Source organism: Ochotona princeps, chromosome 6, assembly GCF_030435755.1.
Source record: "Ochotona princeps isolate mOchPri1 chromosome 6, mOchPri1.hap1, whole genome shotgun sequence".
In the NCBI taxonomy this organism is placed as follows: Eukaryota; Metazoa; Chordata; class Mammalia; order Lagomorpha; family Ochotonidae; genus Ochotona; species Ochotona princeps.
The window spans coordinates 38,341,565-38,354,275 of record NC_080837.1 but is presented as its reverse complement, the minus strand read 5'-3'; the positions used below and the strand labels follow the sequence as shown (position 1 = coordinate 38,354,275).

Below are 12,711 nucleotides of genomic sequence, written 5' to 3'. Positions count from 1 at the left end.
AGCAGATCAGATTTATGGAGAGAAGGAGAGACACAGGGAAAGATGTTCCGCCCATTGGTTCACTCCCCAAATGGCTGCAATGGCTGGACCCCAGCCAATATGAAGACAGGAACCAGGAGCTTCTTCCAGGTCTCCCAGATGTGTGCAGGGTTCCAAGGCTTTGGGCCATCTCTTCTGTTTTAGCAGGCCTCAAATAGCGAGCTGGATGGAAGTGGAGCTGCCTGGACAAAAACACAAACAGCAACCAAATGGGATCTTGTTACCTGCAAGGTGAGGATTTAGCCATTGAGCCATCATGCTGGGTCCATTAACTATGATTTTCAAGTTAAATAAATAAATCTTTAAGAACAACTACAAAGGAAATAAATATTCCTGATTATTGTACTTTTCTCTACTGAAAAAAAATCAGCTGCTAGTTCCTTTACAGAGAAACAAAATAAAGTTATTCTAATTTTGCCCCAGGTGCTTGTAAGATTTTTTTTTTAATGAACTCCCATGGTTTAAAATTCCTTGCAGGCTATATGTAAGTTCTTAATCATTAATTTAGCATTAATAAGTATACAATATCTTCAGGTAATAAAAGTTCCCTTTGAATACTGTTTCAGTAAGAATTTTACTGATTAAACTCACCAGAATTCCCATAATTTTCAGCTCGGATTCCTGTTTCCAGCCTCAACACTGCTTATCATTCCTTTAACCATGTCCTCACTATTTACTCCCCCAGTTTGTGGGACATCCCTTATTGCTTTGATTTTCCTGCAGCCTTGATTACACTCTTCAGTGCAGTAAATGCATCTTTCCTTATAACCCTGCTTCATTTTGCCTACCAAAAGACACTGTTAAGAGAATGAAAATACAGGCCATAGATTGGAAGAAAGTACTTACAAAATTCATGTCTGTTAAAAGATCTGTACCCAAAACACACAAAGAACTGTTAAAAGGCAATGGTAAGAAAAACATTCAATATAAAAACAGGAGCAACAGATCTGAAGACATCACATTGAGTGCTATACCACCTGTACAATTCCAATTTGACTAGCTGCTCCAATTCCGATCCAACTTGGGAGTTTAGGAAAAGCAGCAGAGATTGAACCATGTGTTTAGGCCAGACACCCATATGGAAAATAAGAAGAAACTCCTGACTCCTCATTTTGGCCTAGTTCAGTGCTAGTCCTTGCAGCTATGTGGGGTGTAAACCAATGTATAAAAAGTTCTCTCTCTGTCTCTCCCTCACTGTCCTGACTTTCAAAACATGTTTTAAATGCCGATGGATATGAAAAGATGTTTATCATTTATCATCATGGAAGTACAAATTAAAGTAATAATGACATATCATTGCATATCCATTAGAATGGTGAAAAAATGATGACACTAATTGCAGACAAGGGCATAAAATTAACAAGACTTCCTCATTTAGCACTGGTGTGAAAGCAAAATGGCACAATAACTTTGTAAGACAGCTTCTTAACAAGTTCAACAGTCATAAAAAGATATGAATGATTCTCAAATGTATAGTTAGGTGAAAGAAACAAGTCTGAAAATACTATATGCTATACAATTCTAATTATACAATGTTCTTTTAAAACATATAACAATCAATGATAGCTAGGGACTTGGGGAAAGGAAGTAGGCTTGAATAAGGGCTCACATGGGAGAACCCTTAGATTAGTAGAACTATTCTGTGTAATACAGTAATAGTAGGGGTGAGCACAGTGGCTTAACGAGCTAGTCCTCTGCCTGCAGTAACAGCATCCCATATGGTTGCCAGTTTGTGTCCCGGCTGTTCCACTTTCCATCTAGTATCCTGCTTATAACCCAGGAAAGCAGCAAAGGCAAACAGACAGCTCGATTCCTTGGGTCCTTGCACCCACATAGCAGACCCCAAGAAAGCTCCTGGCTCCTGGCTTCAAATCAGCTCAGCTCTAGCCATTAAGGCCATTTGGGGAATGAACAACTGGATGGAAGATCTTACTTTCTCTGTGTCTTTCCTACTTTCTAAAAATCTGCCTTTCCAATAAAACTAAATCTTGTTTTTAAAATGCTATATTAGTGAATCAAAGAAAATTTCATTTTTCAGAATCCATATACCTTCAAGATAAGAAAAAAATGAACCTCAATGTATGCAAATTTTCCCCAAAAAAATTCATTCAGGAGGTTGATGAATCCCAGGAGGAAATGCAAAATATGACAGAACCATTTAACTGTACTACACATGGATGAGACAACTTCACCTAAAGGAAGGGTGGGAAAATATACTCATTTCAGTTACTCTAAGATGAGCCTTGAGCTGGCCCTGTGGTACAATAGGTAAAGCCACTGCCTAGGGTGCCAGCATCCACACGGAGTGCTGGTTTATGTCCCAGCTGCTCCACTTCCAATCCAGCTCCCTGCTAACAGCCTAGAAAATTAGCAATTGATGGCCAAGTCCTTGAGCCCCTGAACCCATGTGAGAGAAAGAGAAGAAGCTCCTGGCTCCTGTTTCAGACCAGCCCAGTTCCTGCTACTGCAGCCATCTGGAGAGTGAACCAGCAGATGAAAAAGACCATTCTCTCTCTCCCTCCTTTATCCCTTTTTCTCCAACTCTTCCCTAAAGTCAACAGAAAAGCCTGAGATAAATCCCAATTGTTGGGCCATCTACAAAATACCTGACCAGTAGGCTTCAAAACTGTTAAGGTCATCAATGGCCAGGAAAACTTGAAGAAGGGACATAACCAAAAAAAAAAAAAAATGACTAAGGAGGAGGAGGACTAAACGTGGTGTGGTTTCCTAGATGGATCCCTGGAACAGAAAAAAATTAAGGAAATCTGAGTAAAGCAAATCTGAGTAGAGCTGAACTTTAATCAGGATAATGCATCAATAATGGTTCACTAATGGTAATAAATTACTCTATAAATTATGATATGTTTCTAATAGAAGAAATTTAACATACATATATGGAAAATCTCTATACTAGCCTTGAAATTTTTCTGTAAAACTAAAACAAAAAATTAACTCCAAAAAATGTTTAAATCTCCTGATTAAAAGATAAATGAAAATATAAACAATATGAAAGATACAATGGAATGTATAAACAAAGAGTTTAAATCTTTCTCAAATGCATACTTTAAAATCTCAGTGACATGGATATATTGCTATATTCCAGAAGAACTAGAGAACTTTGGAAGCAGAATGGCACTTGTGAAAGATGCTGGGAAAAGAATCAGGGAACTGCCTCTAAGATGTTATTTGAACCAGATGGCTTTCCCAGTGAAATCTTTCAAATTTTTAAGGAACAGATAATCCCCATGTTATATAAACGTTTTCAAAGCACGTAAATAAGTGGGCAAAAACTCCCATTCATTTCATGAAGTTAACATAACCTGACAGGGCAAACACACACATATATACTCCCCCAAGTTCCACCTTCACCTTCATCACACACACACACACACACACACACACACACACACACACACAACTGATCTTACTCACAGATGAAAAAATTTTGAAGCAGTTCAGTCACTCAATCTGGAACTAAAACAGCAATTCCCCATAACCAAGAATTGGCCCACAAATAAAAGAACGACTTATTTAAATCTGTTAACCTTAAAACATTGAATAAGGCTGTAAAGAGAGAACACTTGTAATAATTTAAGTATATAATGAAATATATTCAATAAATTTCAACACTAAGTCTTACAGTTCTTGGAAATAGCTACTGAAAAAAAAAACAAGGTTTCTCATTATTTCCTGTTATTATAATCTAGACTAACAAAAGGCAAATAATTAAAGACAATTAAAATTAATGAAATGCTTTCCTAAATGTCCAATTGTAAACACTCAAAAAGTCACTAGCCTTTCTCTAGCTACATCATTTAATAAACCATTAACAACATATGACAGCATAACTACCAAACAGGGTGATAACAGTAAAGATACATAACACCTATGGATTATTCAATACACAAAAGTTGCAAAAATATTTTTGATTTATGAAAGATAATTTACAAGATACTATGTTGTTGATGATGATGTCCAGTCATTACAGAAATACTAATACAGCTCTCTTACTGGACTCTGACTACATGTTTTAAGGTACATAAGTTGCCACGTTGACAGAACACACAGACGTCTTATGGTGAGGTTCTAACCTCTAGAAGAATTAAGAAAAAAGAGATCTAAAATATCCTGTCATCATTCAGCAAGATTCAAACCAGGGAAGTGATCCAGGAAGCAGAGCTTCGAAGTACAGCTGAAATTTCAGATGACAATAGCACCAGCTGCCCATCTGATTGCATCCTCATGAAGGATACTGAGGCAGAGCCAGCCAGCTAAGCACTCCCAGATTCCCGACCCTCCCCTACAAGAAAAATTGTAAGAATATACATGTTCATTGTTTTAAATTTCCATGTTTTAGCAGTAATTCGCTGGCAAGCCTTAAATAACAAAATGCACAGAGAAAGAGACACCTACGAGACAGGATGACAAGGATGACAACTATTTCAATAGCCAAAGAGAGAAATGCTAAAATCTAGGCTCAAACCACTGATAACAGAGATGAAAACCAAAGTCAACTACACAAAAGGTAGAACAAACACACTTTTGAGGAACCGTTCACTGGGAAAAGTGTCAACATGAAGGGGGAGAACTAAGAATGGCTCAAAGGTTTCTAGTTTAGAAAATTGGATGTATGATGAAACCATTAATCAAAATAAAAGAAGGCAGAGGTAGATATTTAGTGGCTAAGATGTCTGTTAATATGCTCATATGCCACACAGGAATATCTGTATTCGATTTCTTGCTTCTATTTTTGACTCCAGGTTCCTACTGAAACAGATTCTTGGAAACAAAAGTAATGATTCAAGTAACTGGGTCCCTGCCACCTACATGGGAGATCTGAATTGAATTGCCAGCTCCCAGCTTTGACTTAGCACAGTCCTAGACCTTTGGGGAGCGAACCACCACATGGAAGCATTTTTTTCTCTCTCTCCCTCTCTTCTGTTATTCCCTCCCAGTTTCTCTTTCTATCTCTGCCTCACAAACCCAAAATGTTTAATAAAAAATGAAGACACTTCAACAATAGGGAGAATGAGGAAAGTATCAAAAGAGAAACAACAGGAAATAATGAACCCAGTGAAAATTCTACTATGCTCTCACTCAAATGTGGCTGATAAGCTGCCACAGAGATGTCAAGTAAGAAAAAAATTAGAAGTATGCCATGATATTTAGAAATTCAGAGAACTACTGATGCAGTAGTTTCAGAGTTGAGAACCAATAGGATATGCCCGGTTAGCATCAGCAGGTGTGAACTATGCTTTTAAGCAGCCTGAGCTTTAAAAAGGGATACCCATGTGGAAATTAGGTAAAAAAAAAAAAAAAAAACCCTGAAGGAAAATTTTTATTTATATGTTTGGTTGATCATTGGTTCTGTTTTAGAAGGAGAAAATTTAAACATGGTCACTGAAGCCAGAGAAGAGAGTGAATGAAGAATTAGATAAAAGATAGAATGACAGATAGATCTGGGCCAGCAGCCTGGCAACAGGACTGGGACGTTGGAGAATAAGAGTTCCTTCCTTCTATCTAAAGTCAGAGTGAGGGTATAGGAGAGAGATAAGCACAGAGTGAAACAAAAACAGAATTAAAATGGTTGATGTTGTGTATATCAGTCTAAGCTGTCGCCTACAGTGCTGGTATCCTATATGGGCACCAGTCCTAGTCCCAGCTGCCCCACTTCTGATCCAACTCCCTGCTAATGCACCTGAGATGACAGGGGAAGTTGTTCCGGTGCTCGAGCCCCTTCAGCCTGGCCCATTCCCAACCACTGCAACTATTTGGGGCGTGAACCAGCAGATGCAAGATCTGTGTAATTCTCTTTCAAATCAATAAATAAATCTTAAAACAAAATAATAATAATAAAAAAACAGAAGTAATAACATGAAAGGGATTCCCACCTAGTGGACCCATTTTCTCTGGTAAGTAAAACCACCAGAATGAAGACCTTACAGAAGATGAAAGGCAAAGCACAAAGGGACAGTTCAGAACAGTCCACCTTGGAGAACGCAAGAGATGACTAAGCAATACAGAGAACTCAACCCAAGCCAAAACCCAGGAATTGTTAACTGGATCAGTGAGTACAAGCCTTTGCCTTTCCCCCTCAGTCCTCTGCAAACCAGAGCAAAAAGACTACCAGATTTTCTTTGAATGGTTAGTCAAAAGCAGATATATAATATGTCTCAATTTCTCAGAAAAAGCACCATAAAAGAAGTATTCAAAAACATGAAAAACCTAATAGATTGCGATATGTTTTGTGTTTATATATATAAATTCATAAATTTGGAGCTGAAAACAGAAGAGAAATGAAACAAATGCAAAAAAGAAGAAATTCCATCCAAAACACAGATGATAAACAACTGTTATCACCAAAATTTTTTCATCTCAAACAATATTGGATTTTACTTTTACTCATTAGACAAATGCTGGTAATCAAGAGAAAATTCAATGTAATTTTGACCTTTTTCTCTTAGAATCAAGGTCTCATCTGTATTCAGCACCTACAAACAAAACCAATTACAAAACCCAACAGTTTTGGCTGTTGTGACATAAAAGGGACTGGGATATCCCAGCACCTGCCAGCTGAGAGTGGGTTTGGTAGAGGAATTGTTCACACTCCCCTACTGGGCCATTGCTTCCATGGGCGGGTGTGAGATCTGGGCCTGGGGTCAGGCTTATCTGAGCAAGGCTGCAGCACCCATCAGCCAGCATGAGGGCTTGGTCAGAATTAGGCCAGGCTGTGCTAGGCTGCCATACCTGCTAGTACATGTGAGAACCAGAATGGGTGAAGACCAGCTGCTTCAGGCAGCAGCACTAGCTGGCAAGTGCTGGGACTTGGTCAAGTCATGTCAAGCTGGACCACAGTACTCCCTGGAAAGCACAAAATCCTGGGCTGAGAGCAGGCCTGGTAGGGGAAATACGGATATTCCCCTGCCAAGCTGCAGCTCCCACTGGTGAGTAGGCTGCACTGGGCAGCAGTCTCCATCGGCAGATGTGTGGGCTGGGTCTGGGGGTAGGCCAGGTGAGATTTATTATGGATTGCCCCAACTGGGCCCCTGCTGCTGTGCAAGAGGACCAGGCTTGTACTGAGCTGGGCTGGGCTAGGCAACAGCACCTGTCAATTCATGTGAGAGATAAGAGCCATGGGCAGAACTGACCAGGCAGCTGCATCCATTGGTCTGTGTGTTGGCTGCTGCAGGTGACAGACCAAACCTAACCCTGCACTGGTTGGCACACAGAGAGACAAGTCTGAGGTCACTCCAAGTGAGGTTTCTTGGGAGATTCCCAAACTAAATCACTGGACTCAAACCCTAGCCACAAGGAAAATTATAAGACATGTGGTCCAACCTTGGAGTACATGTATCAGGACTGGGCTTGCTCAGTCACTGATGCCTGTGCAGTGGACAGCATGCACAGAGGCACACAGAGGTCATGACAGCCAGCTCACCTAGGCTAGCAGAGGATGTCGAGTGCCTAATCATAAGAAGGAAAGCAGAACAGGTAGGACCACTCTCCTGGCCAAGCTTTGCAGCATGTGTCTGGACCTGTAGATGCACTAAAGTAGACTTAGTCAGCCAACAGACCTTGGAAAGATTTTCTCAAACCTGGTGCAATGAAGCTAACAATGTCTCAAAACTATCAAGACCACTCAAGTTAACATTCTCAGAACATTTTTCCTCAATTTTGGGATCTCTAAGGCATCAGATGACCTACCCCAATCCCAGGTGCTGATGTAGTCTGAAAGAGCAGCCCCTTCCCTTTCCCGCTCTGAGGACACAGAAAAAAAAATTGGAACATTTGTCCCACCCACCTTCCTCCATATCTTGACATTCCCCTCCCTAACTGGAGGCCAACTTAGGCTTGTATCACGCTCAACTACATAAAAAATGCCAAAAATGGGGCCCAGTGCAATAGCCTACTGGCTAAATCCTCACCTTGCATTTGCTGGGATCCCATATGGGCTCCAGTTCATATCCCAGCTGCTCCACTACTCATCTACCTCCCTGCTTGTGGCTTGGGAAAATAGTAGAGGATGGCCCAAAGCCTTGAGACCCTGAACCCGTGTGGGGCACCTGAAGGAAGCTCCTGCCTTGGGATCAGCTCAGCTCCAGCCATTGTGGCCTCTCTATCTCTCCTTCTCTCTATATCTCTGCCTTTCCAATTAAATATATGTGTGTGTGTGTATGTGCATACATACACATACATTACATACATATATTATATATACATATTATATGTAATATATATATAATTTTAAACATTTTTTAAAGGGACTAAGATAGATTTTACATTGGGGACCTGGAAAATAGGTTGATAACTACCATTCAGCCACCAACCTAAAGTATAAGCTAACTATTCAGTAAGCAATCAAGGAAAATTGATTAGAGTAGACAAAGAAAATATTCATTCTGAGGATTTCTTCCTTTGTTTAAAATGAAACAATGGAAACAAAGGGGGAATATGGATCTTCATACATCGGTAGCATGTGTTTCAAGTTCAAATCAAAACAGGTCTGACTCAAAGAGCATGCAGCCTTGTATAGCATTATTATAAACAGATGCTGCCACCTACTGGACAGTTTACAAGTACTTTGCACAACACAGAAATATAGAAATATTTTACTGAAAAGTTTATATATACAAATAAGGTTGATTAAAATCATTTCTAAATGTTTGCACTTCTAATTAAGTCTGGTATCTGAGGTTCTATAAACAAGTGGAAAGAAATTCATCTTAGTATGAAACAAATAGGGGCAGCTTCAATCATAACACTTGCATGTGGCTATTTTGAACAAGACCAGGAAGAACATGAGACTTTCAAGTCAGTGCTATGTGGTCAAACTGGACTCTTAAATTTTTATTCATTTCTTCCATTCTTATTGTGAAAATAATCTGCTAATGATGCTTTTCTTAAGCTGCTCATTCCCAGTTTCCTCTGTTAGAATAAGGTAATAATTATGCAGTAGAAAATTCAAGATATTAAATTAGATTAATGATGTTGCCTAACAATAAATATTACTTTCTTTCTTGTTTTCCAAGATCTTAAAGTTTTACTTACTTGTTTTTACTTGAAAATCAGAGCAACAGATACAAAGAGACACACTGGTTCTCTCTCGAAATGACTATAATAGCCACTATTGGGACAGGACAAAGCCGGGAGCCTGCAGCTCCAGCTGCATCTTCCACATCAGTGGCAAGGACCCAAACACCAAAAGCATCGCCTGCTTCCTCCAAGGGCACATTAGCAGGAAGCAGAGAAAACCGGACTTGAATCAAGCCTCTGATATGGGATGCAGGCATCGCATGCAGCAGCTTACCTACTATGCCACTACACCCGCCTCTCCCTAAGATTTCAGAAAATCACTTTTGTGGATTGATAAGCCACTACTAAACATATGTCTATGATGCAAACAGCCAACAGAAAATTTCATTAATGAACTGGCTTTTCTGTAAAATAAAACAGTGATCATAAAAAGTAATTAAATCTGAAGAAGTCAGGAATATAACAAAGTCTCTATTTTGGAGAACTGCTGAACTGTGAACTAATCAAGACTGCAAACAGCAAGCACAAAAGACAACAGACATTGATTCACCTGACACTAACTTTTATTACCACCTCCTGTTACAATGACCCAACTGTTGCATCTACTCTGCTCTTCATATACTTTTAAGATATAATAACTAGGAATGTGAAATCTACAAAGTAAAACAATGTTTAGAGCAGATTCTCTGAGCATATCTTTCTAGTTTCTGTTTTCTGTTCACTAAGTCTACTTAATTTCTATGCTAGAATAACAGTACCAATGTAACACTATTACAGGTACACAGTTGCTCATGCCCTCATTGAAAAGGAGCCATGATGAGCAACAGAACCATAGTCAACACCACAGACATAACAGCTGCTTCAGTGTACACAATTCTGATTGAGAAATTAAGGCAAGGCAAACCCTCTCTCCGTGAGTGCCAAGACTGTTGTATTCAAATCAGCTACAGACAATCACAGAGGTTTCAACTGAAAGCTGAAGCACTTTCCTTCAAAGAACATTAACAGGAGATGAAAACACAGCTCTACCTAAAATCAAATAAAGTAATGTCTACCAAGAGGTCAAAATCGCCTGATCACAGCAAAAGCAGACAGTCTTGAGCAGAGGCTGTCACTGTCAAGTTAAACTCCAGAGCCACCTGCCACTTGGAGAGTGCATAATCTGGGAGTGGGAATGCCCTAGTAGCGAAATAGTGGGCACCTCCCTCTTGGGTTACCACTCCCACTGGAGAGCATGAAAACCAGGACAGGGGCGGAGTGGCTAGACAGAAAGGCACCCACCAGTGTGTGTATGAGCTGGATAGTAGGGTTGGTTGGGTTGAACAAGGCTTCAATGCCCACTGACAATATACAAGAGCTAAATGGGATGTGGGACAGACTGAACAAGTCTGCGGAACCTAGTGGCAAGCATGGGAACCAGGGTAGGGGGCAGGCCTGGTAGGGGTTATGGGGAGTTGCCCCAACTAGGCTGCAGCTCCCACTGATTTGCGTGAGGGTCGTGTGTGAAGTGGGCAGGATCAGGCTGGACTGCAACACCCATTGGTTTGTGTGGAAGACAGGGCTGACCCAGCAATGGCAACAACCAGCATGTGTATAAGCTGATTGGGGCAACGGACAGTGCCGGACCCTGTACTGGCAAGCACACACAAGAATCAGGTCTGGGATCACCTCAGACGAAGCTTCTTTGGAGATCCCTCCAATTGAACTGCTGATCTCAGACCCCCAACAATGAAGAGACTATGTCAGCCAGTGGATTCTGAATAGATTTCATCATGCTTAGAACGGCATGATCGGCAGCAATTCAGAACAGTTGAACTATCAAAACTGCTTGAGCAGGACCCTTGGAGCATACCCCACATCTGGGACCTGGGGCGGGAGGCTGGGTGGGGCTTCCCCCTTTGTTTCTCCCCGACGCAAATACAGGGGAAAAACAATGATGATATCAGTGTGGAAACAATGGTCTTAGCCACTTTCCTATAGCCCTTGACCCTTTGTACCCTCATAAACTATTATCAAAAAATAATAATAATAATAAAAGAAAAAAAGCTCTTTTTAGGTGTATTAAAAGTTATACAACTCAATAATATTTGTTCCAAAAAGAATAATACTCACAAATACACACATACGGCGAGAGTAGGGAGTAGAAATATGTATGTATAATTATTTGGCTGGTCTCAAAAAGAAAGACTGTGAGAGAACAGGAAATAAGCCAAATCAGTAGTGAATGTTGATGCCAGAGGCTGCCAAGGCCTTGGTGATACGTGGTGAGAGGATTCTGAGAAGGAGGGACTCTACAAAACCGGCATCCAGAACAATCTGAGAGATGGCATGTGAAGGCACAAACAAAGGCAGTCTACTTTCCAAGTTTCTCCTTCCTTGTCCCCTTACTCTTAAGGAAATTTAAACTCTCAAAGACACTGAAACATGCCCAAGCTCAGAGCAGTTCCATACACTCCTACCTAATGAAAATAGCCGCTTTACATACGCAACAGGGAAATGTACAAAGAAAAGCAGGGATAAGGGAAAGGGAAGATCAGAGTGGGAGCATTGGTTTAATCTCGATATTCTATGACTGAATCAAAGATCTCCGTCTACTCACCAACCATTTCTTCAGACGCAGCCGTCAAAGACAAAAACTTTTTGGTATTTTCAATCTCCTCGTTACTTTGAAATGCTTCACCTTTTTGTGCAGACTATTGAAATGAAAATTAGCGTTTAAACTTGGGGAAAGAAGGCAACTGGATTTTTTCTTTAATGCCAAAATGGTTCCCAATCATTGACATGCAAACAAAACTGTTTGGCCATTTATATTCATCCAATCAGGAAGTCAACTCATGTAACCTGTTTAATCTAGAAAAGTTTGTCCACAACTAGAGTTGAAGTACAAGCCTATCAGTATGATAGTTACCTTTCTTAAACTACCTTACATTCCGGTTGATAGAACTAAGAAACATGACCTTATCAAAATTTCGGATATTTTATCCATTGCTGCATTTTTTATATTTCAAAATAATTCTTTTTAAAAAATTATTCGCTCATTTGAAAGTCAGCTACAGAGAGAAAGAGACAAAGATCTTTCCTTGATGGGCTCACTCTCTAAGTGGCCAGGGTGGAACCAGACCAAAGTCAACAGCCAGGAGTTTCTTCCAAGTCTCCTGTGAAGTTGGCAGGGGCCCAATCACTTGGGTCATTTTCTGCCTCTTTCCCCAGACCATTAGCAAGGAGCTCGATCAAAAGTAGAGTGTCCAGGATTCAAACCAGTGCCCATACAAGATGACAATTTTGCAGAAGGCAGCTTTACCCACTATGCCACAGCACCATCCCTACAAATAATTCTTGTTTTAAGGGAAATAAAAGTCCTATGATGCCTACTTCAAATCCTGGCTGCTCCATTTCCAATCTAGCTCCCTGCTAGTGGGCCTGGGAAGACAACAGAGAATGGCCCAAGTCCTTGGGCCTCTGTACCCATGTGGGAAGCCTGGAAGAAGCTCCTGGCTCGGGCTGATCAAGCTCCAGCTGTTACAGCTATTTCTAGAATTAACTGGTGGGCAGACTATCTCTGTATGTATTTCCATCTCTCTAGAAAAACTTTCAAGTAAATAAATCTTTTTTTAAAAGAAACTCAGTAGGAAAAAGTGA

At 40.3% G+C, this 12,711-nt stretch overlaps 1 protein-coding gene across 4 annotated transcripts in view; it reads right to left on the bottom strand.

Moving 5' to 3' along the window:
- The window catches only part of FSIP1 (fibrous sheath interacting protein 1), a 196,456-nt gene that overhangs the window by 158,379 nt on the left and 25,366 nt on the right, over positions 1 to 12,711 (bottom strand). For all 4 annotated transcript variants that reach the window (XM_058666088.1, XM_058666091.1, XM_058666089.1 and 1 more), the window contains exons 5-6: positions 11,672 to 11,765; positions 3,568 to 3,603 (exon numbers count right to left, since the gene is read on the bottom strand). In XM_058666088.1, the coding sequence (XP_058522071.1) occupies positions 3,568 to 3,603; positions 11,672 to 11,765 (130 nt within the window). The remainder of the gene's footprint in view (positions 1 to 3,567; positions 3,604 to 11,671; positions 11,766 to 12,711) is intronic.